Source organism: Sardina pilchardus, chromosome 20, assembly GCF_963854185.1.
Source record: "Sardina pilchardus chromosome 20, fSarPil1.1, whole genome shotgun sequence".
In the NCBI taxonomy this organism is placed as follows: Eukaryota; Metazoa; Chordata; class Actinopteri; order Clupeiformes; family Clupeidae; genus Sardina; species Sardina pilchardus.
Window position 1 is genome coordinate 807,004 of NC_085013.1, and position 19,097 is coordinate 826,100.

At 43.7% G+C, this 19,097-nt stretch overlaps 1 protein-coding gene across 1 annotated transcript in view; it reads right to left on the reverse strand.

Moving 5' to 3' along the window:
* The window catches only part of LOC134067559 (formin-like), a 59,016-nt gene that overhangs the window by 13,532 nt on the left and 26,387 nt on the right, over positions 1 to 19,097 (reverse strand). Inside the window, exons 7-13 of the mRNA XM_062522884.1 lie at positions 18,404 to 18,465; positions 18,037 to 18,125; positions 16,897 to 17,026; positions 16,262 to 16,408; positions 15,936 to 15,995; positions 15,706 to 15,826; positions 4,528 to 4,620 (exon numbers count right to left, since the gene is read on the reverse strand). Of these exons, the coding sequence (XP_062378868.1) occupies positions 4,528 to 4,620; positions 15,706 to 15,826; positions 15,936 to 15,995; positions 16,262 to 16,408; positions 16,897 to 17,026; positions 18,037 to 18,125; positions 18,404 to 18,465 (702 nt within the window). The remainder of the gene's footprint in view (positions 1 to 4,527; positions 4,621 to 15,705; positions 15,827 to 15,935; positions 15,996 to 16,261; positions 16,409 to 16,896; positions 17,027 to 18,036; positions 18,126 to 18,403; positions 18,466 to 19,097) is intronic.

The following is a 19,097-nucleotide window of genomic DNA, read 5'->3' on the forward strand; positions in this document are numbered from 1 at the left end:
CAGCCCTCGAGAGGTTATGATTTAAATGGAAATCTGCTTAGTAATTTGATGATGCATTCCATTCTATAACTCCCTTCAAATCACAAAAACACAACTCTGAAGAATGATGATATGGGCAGACAGAGCCAAAGACGCATAATGACACAAAAAAGGCATTAACACTAATTGGGTAATATGGGTTTGAGTAGAAAGAGACATTCCCTGACTCGGAATTCTATCGGACATGTTGTTGACAATTATTTTTACACCAAATAATATAAAATAATTTGATTTGGTGAAAATAAGATTAAGTAAGTAAAAGAATATCAAGACTAATTTCATAGAATGGTACCGGTAGTTATTTGTGCCTGGATATTCTCAGTTGACAAACAGCTGGTTTCAAACATTGTACTCTGTGGCTGTCTGGGTTTATGTGAAATGAGAAATGCAGAAAAAGGGAGTGTGTGTGTGTGTGTGTGTGTGTGTGTGTGTGTGTGAGAGAGAGAGAGTGTGTGTGTGTGTGAAAGAGAGAGAGAGAGAGAGAGAGAGAGAGAGAGAGAGTCAGTGAGACAGATACTAAGAGGTCGTGAGAGAGCGACTGGAAATGGAAAAGAGAAGGACCCCCAGCGCAGGGGTGTAAGAGGACAGAAGAGGGAGAGAGAGGAGGTGAGTGGGGAGTCAATGAGAGTGTGTAGTGTGTAGTGTGGAGGTGCAGTGGGGAGTCAATGAGAGTGTGTAGTGTGTAGTGTGTAGTGTGGAGGTGCACTGGGTGGGCCTCTGACTCCTGACAATAATGGATCCCAGAGTGACGCAGCACTGAGCTGGGGGAGATGTAAAGAGCTTGTCAGATCACAGCGCACTTTAAGGGGCGGCACGCGGGCCGTTCGAGTTCACCTGCGGCTCCCGCCGCGCACGGGCACCGCCAACGCAGCCGTGGCTGTAAAGCCCTCACACGTGAGTTATGGGTCACCTACGCCACAGACACACTCAAACAAGCCCAGAGCCCCACCTACACACACACACACACACACACACACACACAGGACAATGGCATCCAGGCACCACCATGGCCACCAGTGAGAGAACAACTTTATTTATTTATTTTAGCAGAACCTAATTTATGCTTGTGTGATTTCTACATCAACCCACCCTCACTCTGGGTCCACACACACACACTCACACACACACACACTGAGGGCTGTGACCCATCAAGACCTACAGAGTAGTGAAGATTTATGGAGGCACCCCCGCTCGTGAGGCTGCCCAGGTGGGCTGTGTAAGCTGGAGCGGCTGATGGGTAGCGGGGGGTGGGGGTGGGGGCATGTTTCAGGGACAGCTGTGTCGTTCAGCCCAATGGCCTCCCAGGGTGCCACACCTGACACACCTGAGCATGAACCCGCTGTTCTCTCCCTGAACCGTAACATACACACTCCAACAGTGTTCTCAAGACATGGTCCCACTGCTCCGCCTTACATCAAACACCCTGACAGAAAGCCAGCGTAGCGTACTTGTTCATCTGTGTGTGTGCGTGTGTGTGTGTGTGTGTGTGTGTGTGTTTGCATGTGCTTTGAAGAAGGGCTGATGTACCTGTTCATCAGTGTGTGCATGTTTACCTGTATGATCTTCATTTAAGTGTGTGTGTGTGTGTGTGTGTGTGTGTGTGTGTGTTCTGAGAAAGTCAGGCTTTTCTTAGGTAGCCTGCACAGTCTCCACAGTGTGGTGTGTTGTGTACACTGAAGCCAAGGAGTCGTCTCGGCGGCCCAGACACGGGATGTCAGCGCAGGGTCCGCGGCGGGCTTCAAACGGCCCGGCGAGCGGAGCGGAGCTGCGGGAGGAATTCTGTTTATAAAGCGAGGTTTATAAGCATGGCCTGGTGGAACGCTCATGTGCAAGATGTGTTTTTGTTAACCAGGGCTGCCGCCGCTTTTTTCTCCCGTAGCCAGTGGCAACCATCGTACTTTTAAGACCATCCTAATGTTCAGTAATTACGTCCAGATTAGTGCCAAGCATAAACATAAAGTCCAGATGCGAAACCTGCTCGATCAAGACTAGAACATTGGGGAAATATTCAAATAATGCAATAAATGTCATTCTCTCTGTGCTGTTCCCTACAGGAACGTCTCCAGACAGGCCGAGGTAAATTAAACGTTCCCGTCTTCATTTTTCACTTGGAGTTGATGACATATGGATGCCATCTCATTGGAGGACGGATGGCTCATTCATGCTTTGCAGAAAGGAAGCTTTTTGTTTTTGTTTTCAGATGCTGGTTAAGCACATACAGCATCTGTGAGCAGTGTGAGACCAAGCTGTCTTTGTGCGAGGCCAATACGTTAATGTGTCACGGCCACTTAAGCCAGATAGAGAACCTTGCCGTTCTGGAGGACGAGTTAATTCTCTGAGTCAGACAGCTTTCATGTAAGACTAAAAGAATTGACCAAGAGCTATGGTTTCTAGGCAACATCAGATCTCTGCGATTTAGCACAGGGGTCCTCTGAGCTCCGGGAATGTGCATACCTGTGTGAACGGCCTGACCAGAGAAGCCAGAGCAGCACACGGGAGACAGGGACCATGCTCAGAAACAAGCGTCTTGAGTGGAAAACATGAGTCAAATCCCTTTGATCTCAAACACCATCATCACTGACCCGGCCAGCACACATACCCACACGGGAGCACATGCCACCTTCATGGATTTTTTCCCCTTTGGATTTAGCAGTTATTTAGCAATTTGCAAAATGTTCTAGAACTAATATAATTCCATAACCCATCTTATGAAATGTATCTCATTGTAAAAAAATCGTATCTTATCGTCAGATGGACGGGCTAGGGCTTATGTGAGGCCTGTGTGTGTGTTCTGTCCCGAGGGTTGCAATATATTGCTATATCTCTGGAAAGAATTGAGAGACCACTGACCACTGCTTTTCTGATTATCCTACGGTTGCTAAATGACATACCAATGAGTTGACAGTCAAAATCAAGAAACCACTAGAGAATGTCCTTCAGGAAAACGTGCAGTGGTCTCGCAATTTTTTCCAGAACTGTATATAGGTGTGTGTGTGTGTGTGTGTTTTTGTGTGTGTGTGTGTGTATGTGTGTGTGTGTTTGTGTGTATGCCTGCCATTGTATGTATGTGCACGTAGTAGATGGGGGTCAGTGGAAGAGTGGCCTGCCCTGGTGGTCCCCAGCAGTGTCCCACTGAGTGTGGCTTGGCTTTACGAGAGCTCAGCCGGGGATGTCCTGCCAGCTTTACTGCGGCCCTGACTACACACAGTGTGTTTAGGGGAACGTGATCCCCTCCTACTGCCCCCGGTACAGTTAGTCAGCCCTCTGTCAGCAAACACAGTCACCAGCACGGCCTGTGACCCACACAGCAAAGGTCTGCCTAGTAACAGCCTTGACACTCTCTGTAAGCATCTTAGATAGATAGATCTTTATTGTCATTGTATATGATACAACGGAATTCTGCTGGAGCAATACTCTCCAAATAGCAGCATAGAGTAAGGATAAAAGTGAAGATAAATAAAAACATATATACGTATGTTTTTATGATTGTTTGTGTGCATGTGTGTTTGATTTTTGCAATATTGTTCACACCTTTGGAGAAGAAGCTGTTGTGGAGTCTGTTTGTGCGTGGGGTTTGTTTGTTCTAGAGGTTCTCAGTCCGAGGAGTGAGGTGTCCTGCCTAATGACAGTTGGAGTACCACACAGTGCAGCAGTACAGTACTGTGGTCAAGGGGCTCTCAACTGTCCAATGGTAGAAGAGCATCAGGAGAACTTGAGGGAGCTTTTTCAATGGTGTGCTTCGCTCCAGCTCAGATCCTCCTCTAAGCTTGCCACCCTCTCCACCTCTTCCCCATTGATACACAATCCATAGCGGTGCGTTTTGTTCCTTCTGAAGTCAATTATTATTTCCCATGTATCCCCTAATATGGGCTAACACAGACAGAGCCATTCAATTCTATTCATTTATGTTTTAAAACTATTTTTATCTAGCTTTCGAATAATTTCTTCTAGGGTCATACTGTCATTAAATGTAGTTCATACGACAGTTTAGCATTATTATTGTAATACATAACAATATATTGTAATGTCTGTTTTCTTCAAAATTTTGTAAAATAATTTAACCATAGATGTGGCATTGTGAATTGAATGGAATTATGAGTTAAGTGTATCACACATTCCTAGTTGGGTCAAGTGCAGATGAGAAGGGAAGGAGTATCAGGTATGGTTGTGAGGGACTGCCAAGCATGCACCCCCCTCACCTCACCCCTGTGGCCCCTCTTGTTGGGGATCAAACAGCCCCACGCTGGGCCTACTGCAAGGTTTTAGGTGACACACCGCACTTTTCAACCCCCCCATCCATCCACCCCAAGGCCTTCTTGGACTCCACTGAGGCCAAAGCAAACCATGTCAGTGTCCTCTACCCCCCGACACAGTCAGACGCACAGACAGACAGACACACACACACACACACACACACACACACACACACGCCTTGGCAGTAGCCAGGACCTGAGGATCCAGACTTCCTCTTTGAGTTTGCGGACTTACCAGTGGCGAGGAAGGCCTCCATTTTGTCCTTGAATGGCTGGAGGTGCTCTTCGAGCGAATTGGTACACACCTTCTGGACGTTCTTCTCACACGCTGGGAAAAGAACAGAGGAATAGGTGCCACATGAACATGTAGAACTCAAGAAAAAAGGAAAAGATAATCAGAGAGAGAGAGAGAGAGAGAGTCAATAAGTAAGAATTAAACTAGGGGCATAAGAACGGAGAAAGTACATAAGTGAGAGCGAGAGAGAAGGAGGCAGAAGAAGATTGGAAGGACAGAGAAAGAAAGAGAGAGAGAGAGTTGAGGGAACAGGAGAGTGAGAAGCCCCTTTCACATTCACCGAATTTAACGCTAAATCAGCCGAATGTAACGTTAAGGCTGTTCCTTTCACATTGACGACACGGGGTGGGGAGTCAACCCGCCTCGGCAATCCAACCCGTCTCGGGGGGAAGTATCAGAGCCGAGCCGTGTTGAATATGAAAGGAACAGAGGTCAACCCCGCTATTAGGGGTGTGTGCATAGACATATATACATATCTATGGGTGTGTGACTGATGACGTATTTGGCCAGGCAGGAGGTTAAAATACAGGAAACACACAAGAGACTTGGACAACTTTAGCTGCTGTGTCCATAGATATATATGTGTGTCCAACAATCACGTTTTTTATGCTGAGAGTGCCCTGAACCTCCTTTTCTCAGCACTTCGGTCAAGTGTTTATTGTTGCTAGGTTACCAAAACCGTCTGCTGCCACTGCAGCACGTCTTTTTAGAAAGTTTGCCTAATGATAGCTAACTAGCCAACGAGCTAACTGTCAGAGCAGAAGTTGTTCAGGACTCAGCACACTGAAATATGACTTCGACAGACAAAAGGACCTCATTTGGCATTCAAATAACATAACAAGTGGCCCGCCATCATTTGGAAGCTAAACCACGTAGAACCATAGACCTAAAAGAAACGTAGAACTAGCATGACAGTTGTGTTTATCAGTTTATCTCCGAGGTCCAAGGCATGCTTAACGTCATTGTTCACTCCCAAATTGCGTGTGACGTGCTGCTAGGCAACGCCTCCCATAACTCGCCTCTGAAACCGGCTTCAGACAACCCCGGGACCAGAACACGTCTACCTTTCACATTGCGAAATCCCCTGAACCCGCTATTTCTTAAACGCTAATGTATCGTTTCTGAATGTGAAAGGGGCTAGAGAGAGTAGAATACGTGTTGTACTCGGTGTGCTGTGTGTATTGTATACGTGTTGTACTCAGTGTGCTGTGTGTATTGTGTTGTACTCAGTGTGCTGTGTGTATTGTGTACGTGTTGTACTCGGTGTGCTGTGTGTATTGTGCTGTACTCGGTGTGCTGTGTGTATTGTGTATTGTGTTGTACTCCGTATGCTGTGTGTATTGTGTTGTACTCAGTGTGCTGTGTGTATTGTGTATTGTGTTTTACTCGGTGTGCTGTGTGTATTGTGCTTTACTCTGTGTGCTGTGTGTATTGTGTTCTACTCGGTGTGCTGTGTGTTTTGTTTGATTTACACTGCTGGCCTCATCACACGGATGGCGCGTAAACAATAACGAGTCCCAACTAAAGGCCAACGCTATGCATTAACCAAGGGCATGTGAGTGCACAGCACACATCACCTTCCCAACCAACAGCAACACGTTCGTAATTGACTCCAAAAGAGATGGATGTGGGGGAGTATGTGTGAGGAGGAGAGCACATAAGGAGAGAGAAGTGTGTGAATCTCTCCAAAAACATCCCAAAACAGATGTCTATTAAAGCCTCCGAAAGAAAGCTGGCAGATGCTTTAAATGAGCTTGGGTCGAATTCAAAATGTAACAAGAGAAACGCTTTTCATTATCAGAACAAAGTTTTGTCGGGGAAATTTTTTTTTTTTTTTTTACCGGAATCTGTGGTGGCAAAAACCTTTGAAAAAAAACAAAACCAAAGCGCTCTTTAAACCAAATTACATGCAGACGCCGGTGACGGGAAAGTGCATAGAGTAACACAGAATCTACCTGCTCTACAAACTAGAGATGACTCATGCTGCATAGTGTTAGCTGACACTTGTGGGAAGCACATCAGCTCTTGGAGTTTGGGTGCCCAGTCTTTGACTCTGAATCTAATATTATTTGCATTCATATTTTGCCTGGCCCATTTAATTGTACTTATAGAAGCCAAAGAGGGACTTGCATACATTTACATTACCAGGAGTATTCAAAGTCCCTCTCTCACTCACTTACATTTTCTTGAGAAACTATGTGTTACCACTTAAAAGTGTGTGTGTGTGTGTGTGTGTGTGTGTGTGTGTGTGTGTGTGTGTGTGTGTGTGTGTGTGTGTGTGTGTGTGTGTGTGTGTGCGTGAGATAGTATGCATGCATGTGTATTTGGCACCCTGGTAAGTCTAACGCATGATGCTGGCCCTCACAGTAAACCTGGGTATCCGGCCACCATATGGTGGAGGTGGGCTTGACCCTCTGAGCCTCTCTGGAGCTGTTGTTTATTGTGTTTGTTCTCTCGAGGCGGCTTTGTAGCCCTGCCAAACAATCTAGCTCACAAAACAAACCAAAATGAGTGGAGGAAGAAGAGAGAGAAAAAAAAACCTTCCGCTCTGGCAAAGTCTGCGCGACTCCCGTGCTGATGTATACAGAATAGTGTGAATAACCTTCGTACATTTTTTTCCAGTCACCTGTTAATCATTACTGGCCCACAGTAAATTTCTCCATCAAGTCATAATCACATCTCCTTTAATGGGACCACTGGCTGATTGGAGGGGATCATTAAGTCACACTGGCTGTCTGATTTCTCACTGGGAAGCTGGAGATGAAAGATGTCCCTGTAAAAATGTATCTGGCCAAATAGAGAGGAAAAACGTATTCCTTTGGATGTGTGTGTGTGTGTGTGTGTGTGTGTGTTTGTGTGGGGGGTGGTTCTTGTGTGAGCTATTCACTTGCATATGTCTTCACTTGCAAAGATTTGTTTAAAATATGTCTACTGAGTTGGGCAGTATTAATTTACATGAACTCTATCACACTAACGACCCATTTATAACTGTTAACCCTACGGTATGGTGAGTGACTGTTGTCGAACCAGATTAGTGGTCAGAATTCCTCTGACATCAGTGGCATTGAAATAAGTTCCTAAGTCATGCTTTTGCACCACATACTTCTGACAATCTTCTTTGACAAGCACCTAGACCAGGGGCCAGAGCCCTGACCAGAGGGTGCTGTTACCTAATCTGTGTGATGCAATAAAACATTCAGACAAAAGAATGAAAGAACCACAAATGTGTGGATGACACAGATAGAAAATCTTGTGTTCCGCATAAATAATTCAAACTTTGAAATACAACCCAAAAGCTTTCTGGGTTACTCTAAGAGAAAACCATACCAGATCATTAAGCACGCTTTTCAAAAATGGTTAAAGCTGCCTTGGATACTCTCACCCTGACAGTTGGGACATTTGTGAAGCAAAACATCTGGAGATACCATCACAAGTAGCCAACACAAAGCTTTGATGTAGATAATTTGTTTACTATATGGAAATCATCAAGCCACTGGCAGCAGATCCACTGCCTATCAGCAGAAGTGTGGGAAACCGAAAAATCTATAGATCTATAGAAGGCCAACAAGCACTGTGGATTCACATGATATTCCCAAACTCAGACTCTGGGTGGTGATCTGGGAGAATATTAGCCATTCAGCGTTGTATATGGGCATAATATACCACATAAAACACAATATTACAATGATCTGACATGATAAGGGCAACCATCAGTGGTTTGAGTTCTTCCTCTTGTGCACTTGATGTGATATAAATAGTTACTGTGGATGGCAATGTTTACAAATTTGTTTAGTCAGTAAATGTAAAGGATAAACTCTTTAATAAGGACTGAGTGACAGGTGCTGTATGGCAGCAATACACAGGGTTTAGAATGTAAATATATCTGTCTGCGGCAGCCCTGGTCAAAACATACCCTGGAGTTGGAGACACAGCAATGACTAATGCTTGTATTGCCTGCTTTTTCAAGACACCCACTTATGACAGGGTTCCCCCCGCGTACCACCAAACTCCAGGAGTTTCCAGGAGACTAATTGCTAAATGCGGTCCAGACAGTTCGGACCAAGAGACGGAAAGCTCGGCAGACAACAGCAGTTGTGCCAAAACAAAGTCACCCCCACATTTATTGAAAGGCATTGTCTCTCGACCAGCAGTAAGAACCACAGAGTGGCAACAATAACAAGCACAGAGGGATCGTTCTGAGGCGAGGGGTAGCAGCCTGCTGAAAAGGGGTGTTCTGTATACAACCCATGAAATTTAGCATGATTTTACATATCGTTACGCAGACCAGTTGTCTAATTAGTAAACCATAAAAATCCAGACTTCTCAGTGAGTGGCTGGGTTAGTTTACTGTGCTGATGTGCCTGTGCCCAGTGGAGAGTCTCTATGCCATACATACTGAACCAAAATACTGTATAAACATAACATGTTATGTTTCTTTGGCCAAAGCGACTGAAATAACTTCAAAGATTTTCTTGAGTTTAATTTTGTGTAAAGAAATCAGATATGAATAGGACACACACAATTGATTGGAACCAATTGGTTACAGATATTAGTTTAAACACAGAAGAGTTTGAGAGAAATACATTTTTGAGGATGGAGAAATTTCTCAATCTATTATTACAATTTAAGTCAACACTGGGCCGAAATCTCATGCTACACCAATATTGTTGTTCTGTGATTTGAATGCCAATGACACAGTGAGGTAGAGGAAGAAGTGGGGTGCTAGATTCCTCCATATTGTACATGGTGTCCTGGTTCAACATCACAGCCACTTCCCCAGGGTCCAAGGCTATCCCCCAACCAGCTTCTCCATCTCTAAAGCAAGCAACTCTACTGCTAAGTGCATAATTACATTGCACTGAATAATGCCATGCTGTTTTCAAATTGAGCGACTAGTAGTAATCGGGTCCTGTCTGCCCACAAACCTGTATGGGCTTACCAGTGGGCACACTACCTGAAGGGGCGGTTACCGCGGCAGAAACAAAAATCCAAGACCAAAGCCACTTGAGACAGATGTCTATTCCAGCACCTACTCGGCCCAGATCAAATCCTGATCCACTTCATTCATCGCACGGGGCATTCATAGTAACAACACAAATGCACTGACTCCCAATGAAGACCTTCAAGTGTTTAGTTAAACCGGCTAGTGACAAAGTGAAAATCTCCAGTATCTTCCCATCTCTGCATTCACTGTGCCCAGGTCCTTTGCCAACACGAGAACACAGTTCTGATTATGCTTCTCAAGTCATGTACTGTAAATAAGAACATGTGGTTTCTGGGAGCTAAAGGCTAACTGGTGTAACCCACATCCATTGAACTATGCTAAGTTAGGCTAAAGGTGCTGGGATCAGGATGGGTCATTGCACGCACAAAGAAGAGAAAGGTATGTATCCTCTTAGCTAACTCTGGGGTAGACAGGACATATTTGCCAAAATGTTGTTGTGCTCCTTACATATACAGTGCCCTCCAAAAGTATTGGAACACATGCTAAAGTTGACAATATAAAATCAACTTTTGGAAATTGATCCTTAAATGAAAAATAGGAAATATTCAACCTTTAAGGACATCAATTTTCTTTGAGAATTAATAATGTTTTGTAAATAAATAGTTTTCCTTAAAATACAGCGGTCATAAGTATTGGAACGCCTATGTTAAATTCCCTTAGAGGCAGGCATTTTTAAAGGCCAATTATTTCATGGATCCAGGACACTATGCACCCTGATAAAGTCCCCATGGCCTTTGGAATCAAAATAACCCCATATCAACACTATACCCTTCACCATACCAAGAGATTGGCATGGTTTTATTTCAGTTAGTTAGCCTATTAGCTGGTTTGGATTGCATTGCATATTTACAATACATCATTCATTCACAAAAATGTCCTTAAAGGTTGAATATTTCCTCACTTTTTCATTTAAGGCATTAAGATCAATTTCCAAAAGATGCTTTTATATTGACAACTTTAGCATGTGTTCCAATACTTTTTGAGGGCACTGTACATATAGCCTATATAATACACATATACATATACATACATATACATATACAGTACATATGCATATGCATATGCATATGCACACATGTGCCATTCTTGTACAATTTAAGTTGAAGATGAGTCACATATGAAATACCTTGAGATATTACAAATGTTGTCAATGTGGATCCCAAATAATGGATGTACAATCAATCTTTTTGTTAAGCAATGTTCTGCTTGGCTAATAATGGCATTTTGCTGCTGTGGTAGGCTATTCCTTGTCCTTGTCCCTGCCTTTTCTCAAGTTCATCGGGGGACCTATGTACTGTGGCACAGAGGAGACAGCCCATAATCAAAGACACAACAAGCCCCGGTAGCATGGGCCATGCCTGATTAAATTCACATGGGCAAAAGCAGAAATGTTGTCATTGTTGGGTGTTGTGTTGACTAAGTGTGGAGGGGAACAGACTTGTATCAATGTAAATCACAAAGTGAATAGTCTTATTCAACACTGTGTGTGTGTGTGTGTGTGTGTGTGTGTGTGTGTGTATTTAACGCCCCTGAGTTGTTTCGGCTCAGTTTCAGCGAGGTCGGCGGTATTTGGAGACAGGGCTTTGATGACAAAGCCTTACACACATGCAATTACTCAGTGAAGAGGGAGAGGAAAAAAATGACCACAGCAACAAAACAACTCTCTGACCATTTCACTGCATCAAGGCAGAGAGAGGAGTTAACTGTGGGAATGTTATTATAGACCCCAAAAATGCTTGCCTGACTACTTTGTAAAAAAACCCCAGCCCTTGTAAAAGGTCTTAAGCCATACTTTACCATTATGAATAACTACATCTTCATTAAGGTGCAATTAATCAAGAAGGAGGGGGGAGGGGTACCGTTGAAATGTTCTATCGTGAGCACTTCCAGATAAGGAGATGGGCAGGAATTCAGGGATGTCTTGGAGGAGCCAGGGAAGTTTTAGCCAGACTCCAGCAAGTCTGCCCTGGCTCTTCAGGGAGACGCGACCATGGGCAACTGGGCATGAGCCGGTCGGCCTGGCATCCTGAAGCCTTGCATCACATGAGAACATAATGGGGGAGGGGGCGTGTATGTGTGTGTGTGTGTGTAAATGTGTGTGTGTGTGGGGGGGGGGGGGTTGTTTTGGGTGGGGTAGAGGGGTTGTTGGCAAACATGGCTCAAACATGTTTTTTGATGTCTTCTGAGGCCCCCACTCTATGTCGCAGTGAGCGACCACTTCAACAGGGCCCACCAGTAAATCTGACAATGTGGAGACAATGGCTCATTGTAATGGAGGGCTTAGATGAGGGAAAGAGATTTTGAAACACAATCTGCAGATGCATAAACCAGGCTCCTGTACCAATGTAAAACAGAAACCATAATCATTTCTCTTTTATGCGCTTCTCAGGGATAAAAGCATGTGAAAATAAAAACACGTTGCTTCTACCAACACACACATACACACACACACACACACACACACACACACACACACACACACACACACACACACACACACACACACACACACACACACACACACACACACACACACACACACTCCACACAGGTCTACGTGAGTGCTTAAACTTAATGTTTTGGAAAATCTTTCCCAGCCCGAGGTCTCCAGCCAGAGGCAGGTCGAGCTTGTGCGTCGTCTGCGTCCTGGCAGCCCAGGGTTATTTATACCTCGGCGAGGCCCACTTCCATCAGCGCAAAGCCCAGGAATTCTACTGATAATCCACAATTATACACAACCTCCGTGGCCCGACGGGCTCCAGGATAAATCCCTGCTATTATCCAAGTCCAAGCCAGCCCAGGGGAGCTCTTGAGTAAAGGTAAGTCCCACTCGCCCTGATAAATCCTCTCCTATCGTGTCCTAAAAACCCAGCAAACATTAAGACATCGCCAGTCACGTCACTGGTGCTGACAGCCTTGTTTCAGCCATGGGAAATATGTCCTGGAAGAGGGTATGTTGTGGCTTTATGAGGACAGCTGAAGAGCCTTGTGGTGAAGTTGTGTAAACCTGGATTAGTCTCCACCACACTCTTTTTGATGCACTGGTTATGGTGTTAAGATAGCGCAGCCGACGGCAATTGATCGTGTGATAAAAACTAAATTTACACTGTCCCTGAATATAATCAGTTAAAGGCTTGAATCGGACAATTAAAAGGTTAAGCTTGATCTTTCATGATGACACATACATGCCATCAATGGTACGCCATAATAAATATTTATCTTAGCGAAAATAGACAAAACAAACATTATGAGTCAACCCTATTGTTCTTAAAAATACAGTCAGATCTTAGGTTCAATTGTCTCTCCCAAACATCTCAAATTCCTTTCTTTCGAAGACCACATGTTTACAAGTATACAACACAGTCTTGGTCACAGTCACTAGTTTTTAATCTCCACCCTGATAGAAATAAATACCGAACAATCTGTACTGTACATTGCTAATCTCCATGGAAATATTTGAGTGTAAGGGATTAATCCTTTGGCCTTATCGCCCCTCTCCCATGCTCAGACTACAAGGAACAGCAGCACGCCCCTGGAGCAGTGTGCAATGCCTGGGCCTGAGTCCTCATCGTAAAACATCCCTCAAGCTAAAATCCTCACTTGGTGCTGACATTAAAGGGCCATTTAAAGTGAAGACACTGTCTGATTTGCCATGATGATGAATGTCTCACCAGGCTTGAGTCTTCTGTGAAACACTAAACTCCTCTGGGCAGCAAATGGCCTCTGACTGTTCATTTTTATTTGATACTATTTCATTCAGTAGCACCCCTGCCTTGCTGTCCCAACGCATTACTGGGTAGCCTCACTGAGGCCTAGCTGGCCTCCCTCGCTCTGGTGAAAAGCATGAAAAAACTCTCACTGACCAAAAAAAAAAAAAAATGATAGAAGGCATTTGTACTGATGACATGGGCGCAATACTGCAAAACCTACTCTAAATAATTACCCACAGGGTAAACTTACTGAGTGAGTTCTGAGTGGGATTTAAAATTAGCGAGACACTCTCCAATGTGACTACAAAACACATCTGGGATGCTCATCAACAGCAGCTGTGAGAATTCATCTGTGGCATTCCTAGTTGCTCCTTATGTGGGAGTGCAGGCTAAAAATAAATATATTCGAAGATTCATGCTATTTCTACACTGACACGTTCTCTTTCATGGGATTTCATTAGGCGATAAGCATTACAGTTTAAGCACTCCTAATGATGTGATCTGACCAGTGGGCAAATAGCATTTGACAAGATTCTATATCAGCCTTGGTCTCAGTCCATAAACACATTGACTTCTGAAAGTGAGGTGTGCTGTGAGCACACTACCCCACAAAACAGGAAGACAGATCAAATACAGATCATATTTCTGCCTCATTGAGAGGTGGAGAGGGCAGCCAGGCTGTCTGGGGGCAGATCTGTCCCTGTCCAGTTCAACTAAGCAATCAGTGGCCCCTTCCTCCCCAAACCTACCACCCTTGCTACAGTTGAGCCCCTATCACATTCAATACAGACCAATTAAGCAAAGGGCCAAGTACAGATCCCTGGGGAACACCACACAGTCCTTGATATGGAACATGCAGTGCTGCTAAAATCTTTTACTGGGAAACAAAGTGGTTAATCTAGAGTAGAGTTCTGTGTAGTTTCATTTCACATGCGTAAATCAGAAACATCACCACCATTTTTTATGAGAAATTCTAGGAACTAACAAAGGGTGCAATCTCATGTTAGCGTGAGTTACTTTGACTTATGTGACCAGAATGGAAATATTTCTAATTAAAACCAGTTGTGTTCTATGGGGATGTGGGTTATAATGGCGGAGCATAAATATTTATTCCTACCGGCTGGAGGTACGAATAAAAAAAGAGGCATAGGTGGACCTTCCTGAGCAGTGAGAATTCTCCCTTACAATTCCCTGCCAATACCCTGAGGACTTTCAGGCGAGACTTTAAGAGTTTTTTTTGGAAGTACAGATCAAATACTAAGCCCCTTATGTTACATTTATTGTCTTAAACTCCTCCATTTTTCCTAATAAATGACTGACAGCTTGAGGTGGGGCTCGAGACTCCTTTGTAGACCCCTTTGTTTTTTCCCCCTCAGGTCACTGTGGATCAGGCTTTAACAGCAATCTACTAAAGTGAGGGGAGAGGAGAGAGCATATCTAATTGCTTTCATATGTTGGATTATTGGTTGATTTAAATAATCACAGACACGAGGGGCTGGAGGGCATCGCCTTTCACCCCTGGGTGACCCAGAGGAGGCGCGGTGTGTGGGGAAGCCTCGACCCTATGGGCCAGAAGCACATCGCATTAAATATAAAACCCCTGCCTACCTCTGTTCGCCTTTCACTATGAAATTCTCATCTACTAGAAGTTTTACTACGGTCTTCAGTCCTTTGACCACAACAATAGCAGGCAGCCAGTAGTTTCCATTAAATGTGGACTCAGTTTGCATTGACTTTTAACTGTCTATCAAGGTAGATGATGGATGATATCGAGTTATATAATGGGCATTAGAACAGAGGTTAGTATCAGAGGTTTCTCATTTGGGTAACACTTTTCATGAACCCAGTGTTCATGAAGCATTCTAATCACATTAATAAATGCTTATAAACCATTCATAAAGCCTCATAGTCTTTTACATTAGTATATGTAACTATTTATACATACTCATGACCACACTCATAAAGCATTTAGATGTTACTGTAGCCTTTAGTTTACAGCTTGAAATGTCTCAATGCATTATAAAGCTTTTTTGACTTCTTGATAATAATTTAGAGATGTAATAATTGCCATTATCAAGAGGTCAAATAAGCTTTATAATGCATTGTGACACTTCAAACAGTCAAGGCTTATTCAATAACATTATAATGCTTTATGAACACAGTCATGAGCATGTATATAATTAGCTATGACAATATATAATATACAATAATAGCTAGCTAGACAATAACAATTAGTTTTGTGGCTTTATAAACCCTTTGTGAATGTATTTATCATGCTTTATGAATACTGAATTCATAGAGAGTGTTACCCTTTTGTTCAGGTAAGAACAGATATTACACACATATCAGTAAACAAACAGATCATGATGAGGACTGGACAAAAAGTAGCATAAGTGTCTGTACCTGTGAGGTCTCTCTTGAGCTTCCTGACATCCTTAAAGAGGTCTTCAAACTTGACCTGAGCAGCTAAAAATACGTCCTGAGGCTCAGGTAAGGGGAAGACACTTTTCTCTGTGCCAGCGTGCTGATGTACCAACAGAGAAAAGAAACCATGAAGAGGTTGTTTGAGACTCATACACATTTGACCTACATCATTAAATGAAGCATTAATGTAAAGAAATATCACAACTTACCTTATCCATATTACGCAGATAGTATGAAACCACATAATCCACCAAGCTAATGCGACTATCCTAGCAGGAGAAATGAGTACATTTATTATAAGGGTCATGTTGGGATATTGTTGCCAAAGAACATGGTTGCTTTAACAAAGCAAAACATTTATCAGCCAATCAGTCAAGCAATGAGTCCAAGTAGTAACAAAAGTATTCCAAATCACTTATTTGTAGGAACGATTTTATCATCTGGGGTGCTACAAACTTTATGACTGAATGATCTCATTGGTGAACATAACAGAAATGAAGAAAAACAAGAAGAATAGAATAGATTTGATCAGTACCCTGCTCTTCACATCCTTGAGCTTTGGTAAGATCTCCAGGCCAAAGCCATCAGCTTGCCCTCTGGTCCTGTTGCCTCCATTCATGTAGTTCCCAAAGGCCAACACCAACCCCATTACATCCTTTAAGCTGTCATGCTCTATCAGACCCTACACACACCGGCACACACACACACACACACACACACGCACACACACACACACACGCACACACAGGCAGGCACACACATACACACATAAGAAAAACATGTCTAAGCTAGGGCTGAAATCTCATGGCTCAGGACCAGATATTTAACAGGGAAATTAAACATCACTGCCAGAAACCTGGCCACTGGCCACTCTACGAGTTTAACAGAGGGCACCACACATCTCACACTGATACTGGATAAACACTGATCAGGCCCTAATGACAAATCAGGATGGGTGACAGTTGTGGCCAGAGGTACCATTTCTAAAGTTTCAGTAATTCTCTGCATGTGTTATTTACTTAGGAGGATGGCAAGATTACCTACTGCCAAAGACATTCAAATGAATGTCTGTATTATGGATGGTTGCATATCCAGCACTTTCTGGTGAAACTGCTGCCATAACTCTTTAGTCTGAGGTCCTTGCATGGTTTACTGAGGTTTTTTTTTTACCTTGCACACAGTGGAAACAATCTCAACTTTGCGATGGATGGAGGAGATGCCGTCCAGGAAGACTGACTGGAATATGATGCAGTGTGCCCTTCCAGAAAAGTCTGGGATCTGGGAGAGCTCATAGAGAAACCTGCGAAAGGTCAGAATCACAAAATTACGACAACTCCAAAAAAATTCAATCTTCATTTGTCTGTTTTCACTGAAGTGTGACCTTCAGAGTTGACTCAACCTGAAAACTCCAGGAAAGCAGCCCCACGTTCCTTACCTATTATATCATAAGCCCTCACTTCAAGCAGACGCCTAATTCCTAAACACAATAATTAGTTAGAGGAAGCTGTAGCTCTCTCCTGTCTATTGTGTCCAGTATGGGAACTTGAGGGACTGGAGGTTCTTGCTGCATTAATAAGCTGTAAATCTGGGCTACATTATGGGCCAGATCAAAGACAGGCCGTCAGCACGGCCAACAGACAGTGACATCAACACATAAACGGTACCATGATAGAGCGGAAGAGTGATTCCTCTGTGCGGGGGTATGTGTGGGTGGGGGGGGGGCATGAAGCTGCTATGAACTATGAAGCTGCTATGAACTGAAACTCGGGTGAGTCATACGCAGACATCCCATAATGACATGGCCTTCTCTCCGCCACATGTAAATCATTTGGTGAATCTAGGAGAATGCAGTCAATCAGTGCCTGAGTGACTGGGTGCAAGGCAGGCAGTGCGGGGGGAAATATGCCGTTGAGTCCCACAGCGTTAACTGGAAAACAAGCGTGTGGGAGCGGACCCTTGAGGTGTCTAGTATGTGTTTAACACAGCTTACAAAATGTCAGCACCTGCATTGTAAAGTTAAATTTATTTTCATGGGGGGAATAAATGAATAGAAGGGCCCGTGAAACAGATTTGCACAGCTCTTTATAGACTATATGACAGCCAAGGTGATTTGGCAGCAGAGATGGCTGATGCTGTATTACAGTTTCTGGAGACAGTGTCCTGCTATGTAAAAAAGTGTTGTGCCCGATGCCCGGTCTCAGGTCTTTTAACACTGAACATTTTACTGTAGTACATTCTCCTGCATATTTGTGTGTAGAGTGCTGTTATTTGTGGGGATGAGCTTCAGTTAGGGGTAGGAGTGTATCTCACTGCTCAGGTTTGTCTAGGAGTTTCACTTCATCCTCCTTGGAGCTCTCGTAGTGCTTCTTGATCCTCTCCAGCTCCTCACTGGTCGCTCTCTGCAGTGAGGGGGAAAACAATGATTAAGAAATGAGAGAGAAATCTGACAGTGAGGAGGTTAATTCAGGATGAACAGTTCCAATTGCAATTCCAGAATGCACAAAAACAAACAAAAAAAATCCAAAAAGAAAATTGACTACCATCACATGAAATGGGTTACAAAACAGACATTACAGACATATGAAACATAATGCTCTGCTTTATTTATGTATAGAATAAAACAATAACACATCTTGTACTTCTGGTGGTGATCCAGCCTGCTTCCAAACATACTCACATTTTCATATAAAGCCTCAATGGTCTCCAAGTCCACCACCGAGTTGTCGACAGTCAAAACAGCTGGAATGTTAAATAAGTTTATTAGACACATTCTCACATAAAAGAGAAGAATATTTTCAGCACGCATACTGTCTTCATTAAGCATCCACACATTTGGAAGGAAAGCCTTTTCCTCTGCTAACTCACAGGAGGTTAAACACATTCAGTCATGCCATTTCCTGTACTTTCAGTTTCAAACTAAACACTGACAGTTTTTTTCTCAACGCAGCCATACACACTATAAAGAAGCTGTCAATGAAGGAATGCCACTTAATAGAACATACAGCCTGACTGTAACCATTTACTAGATCTCCTCTCACCCTCTGAATCCATACTTTTGAGTACACACAGATAACAAAAAAAGACAAAAAACACACAGAGAGATACTGTATCTAATCCTCTGTTTCTCCACAAAAAGCTAATTTGTGTTTAGCGTGTGGTGTTAGCTGGCTTGACTCGGTGGCTAAGACGACGAGGAAGGGGATGAGAGAGAGAGAGAGGTGCCAGAGAGGCCAGGCTGGTGTCAGGGGAAGCCCAGGCATGGTGGCTCTCCTCATGGGGAGACATGCAGGGAACTAAGCCTCTTTGCCATGGGTCACAGGAGACAACCTGTAACCGCTTAACCTCCGAGACCTGCACGGGGGAACCACCAC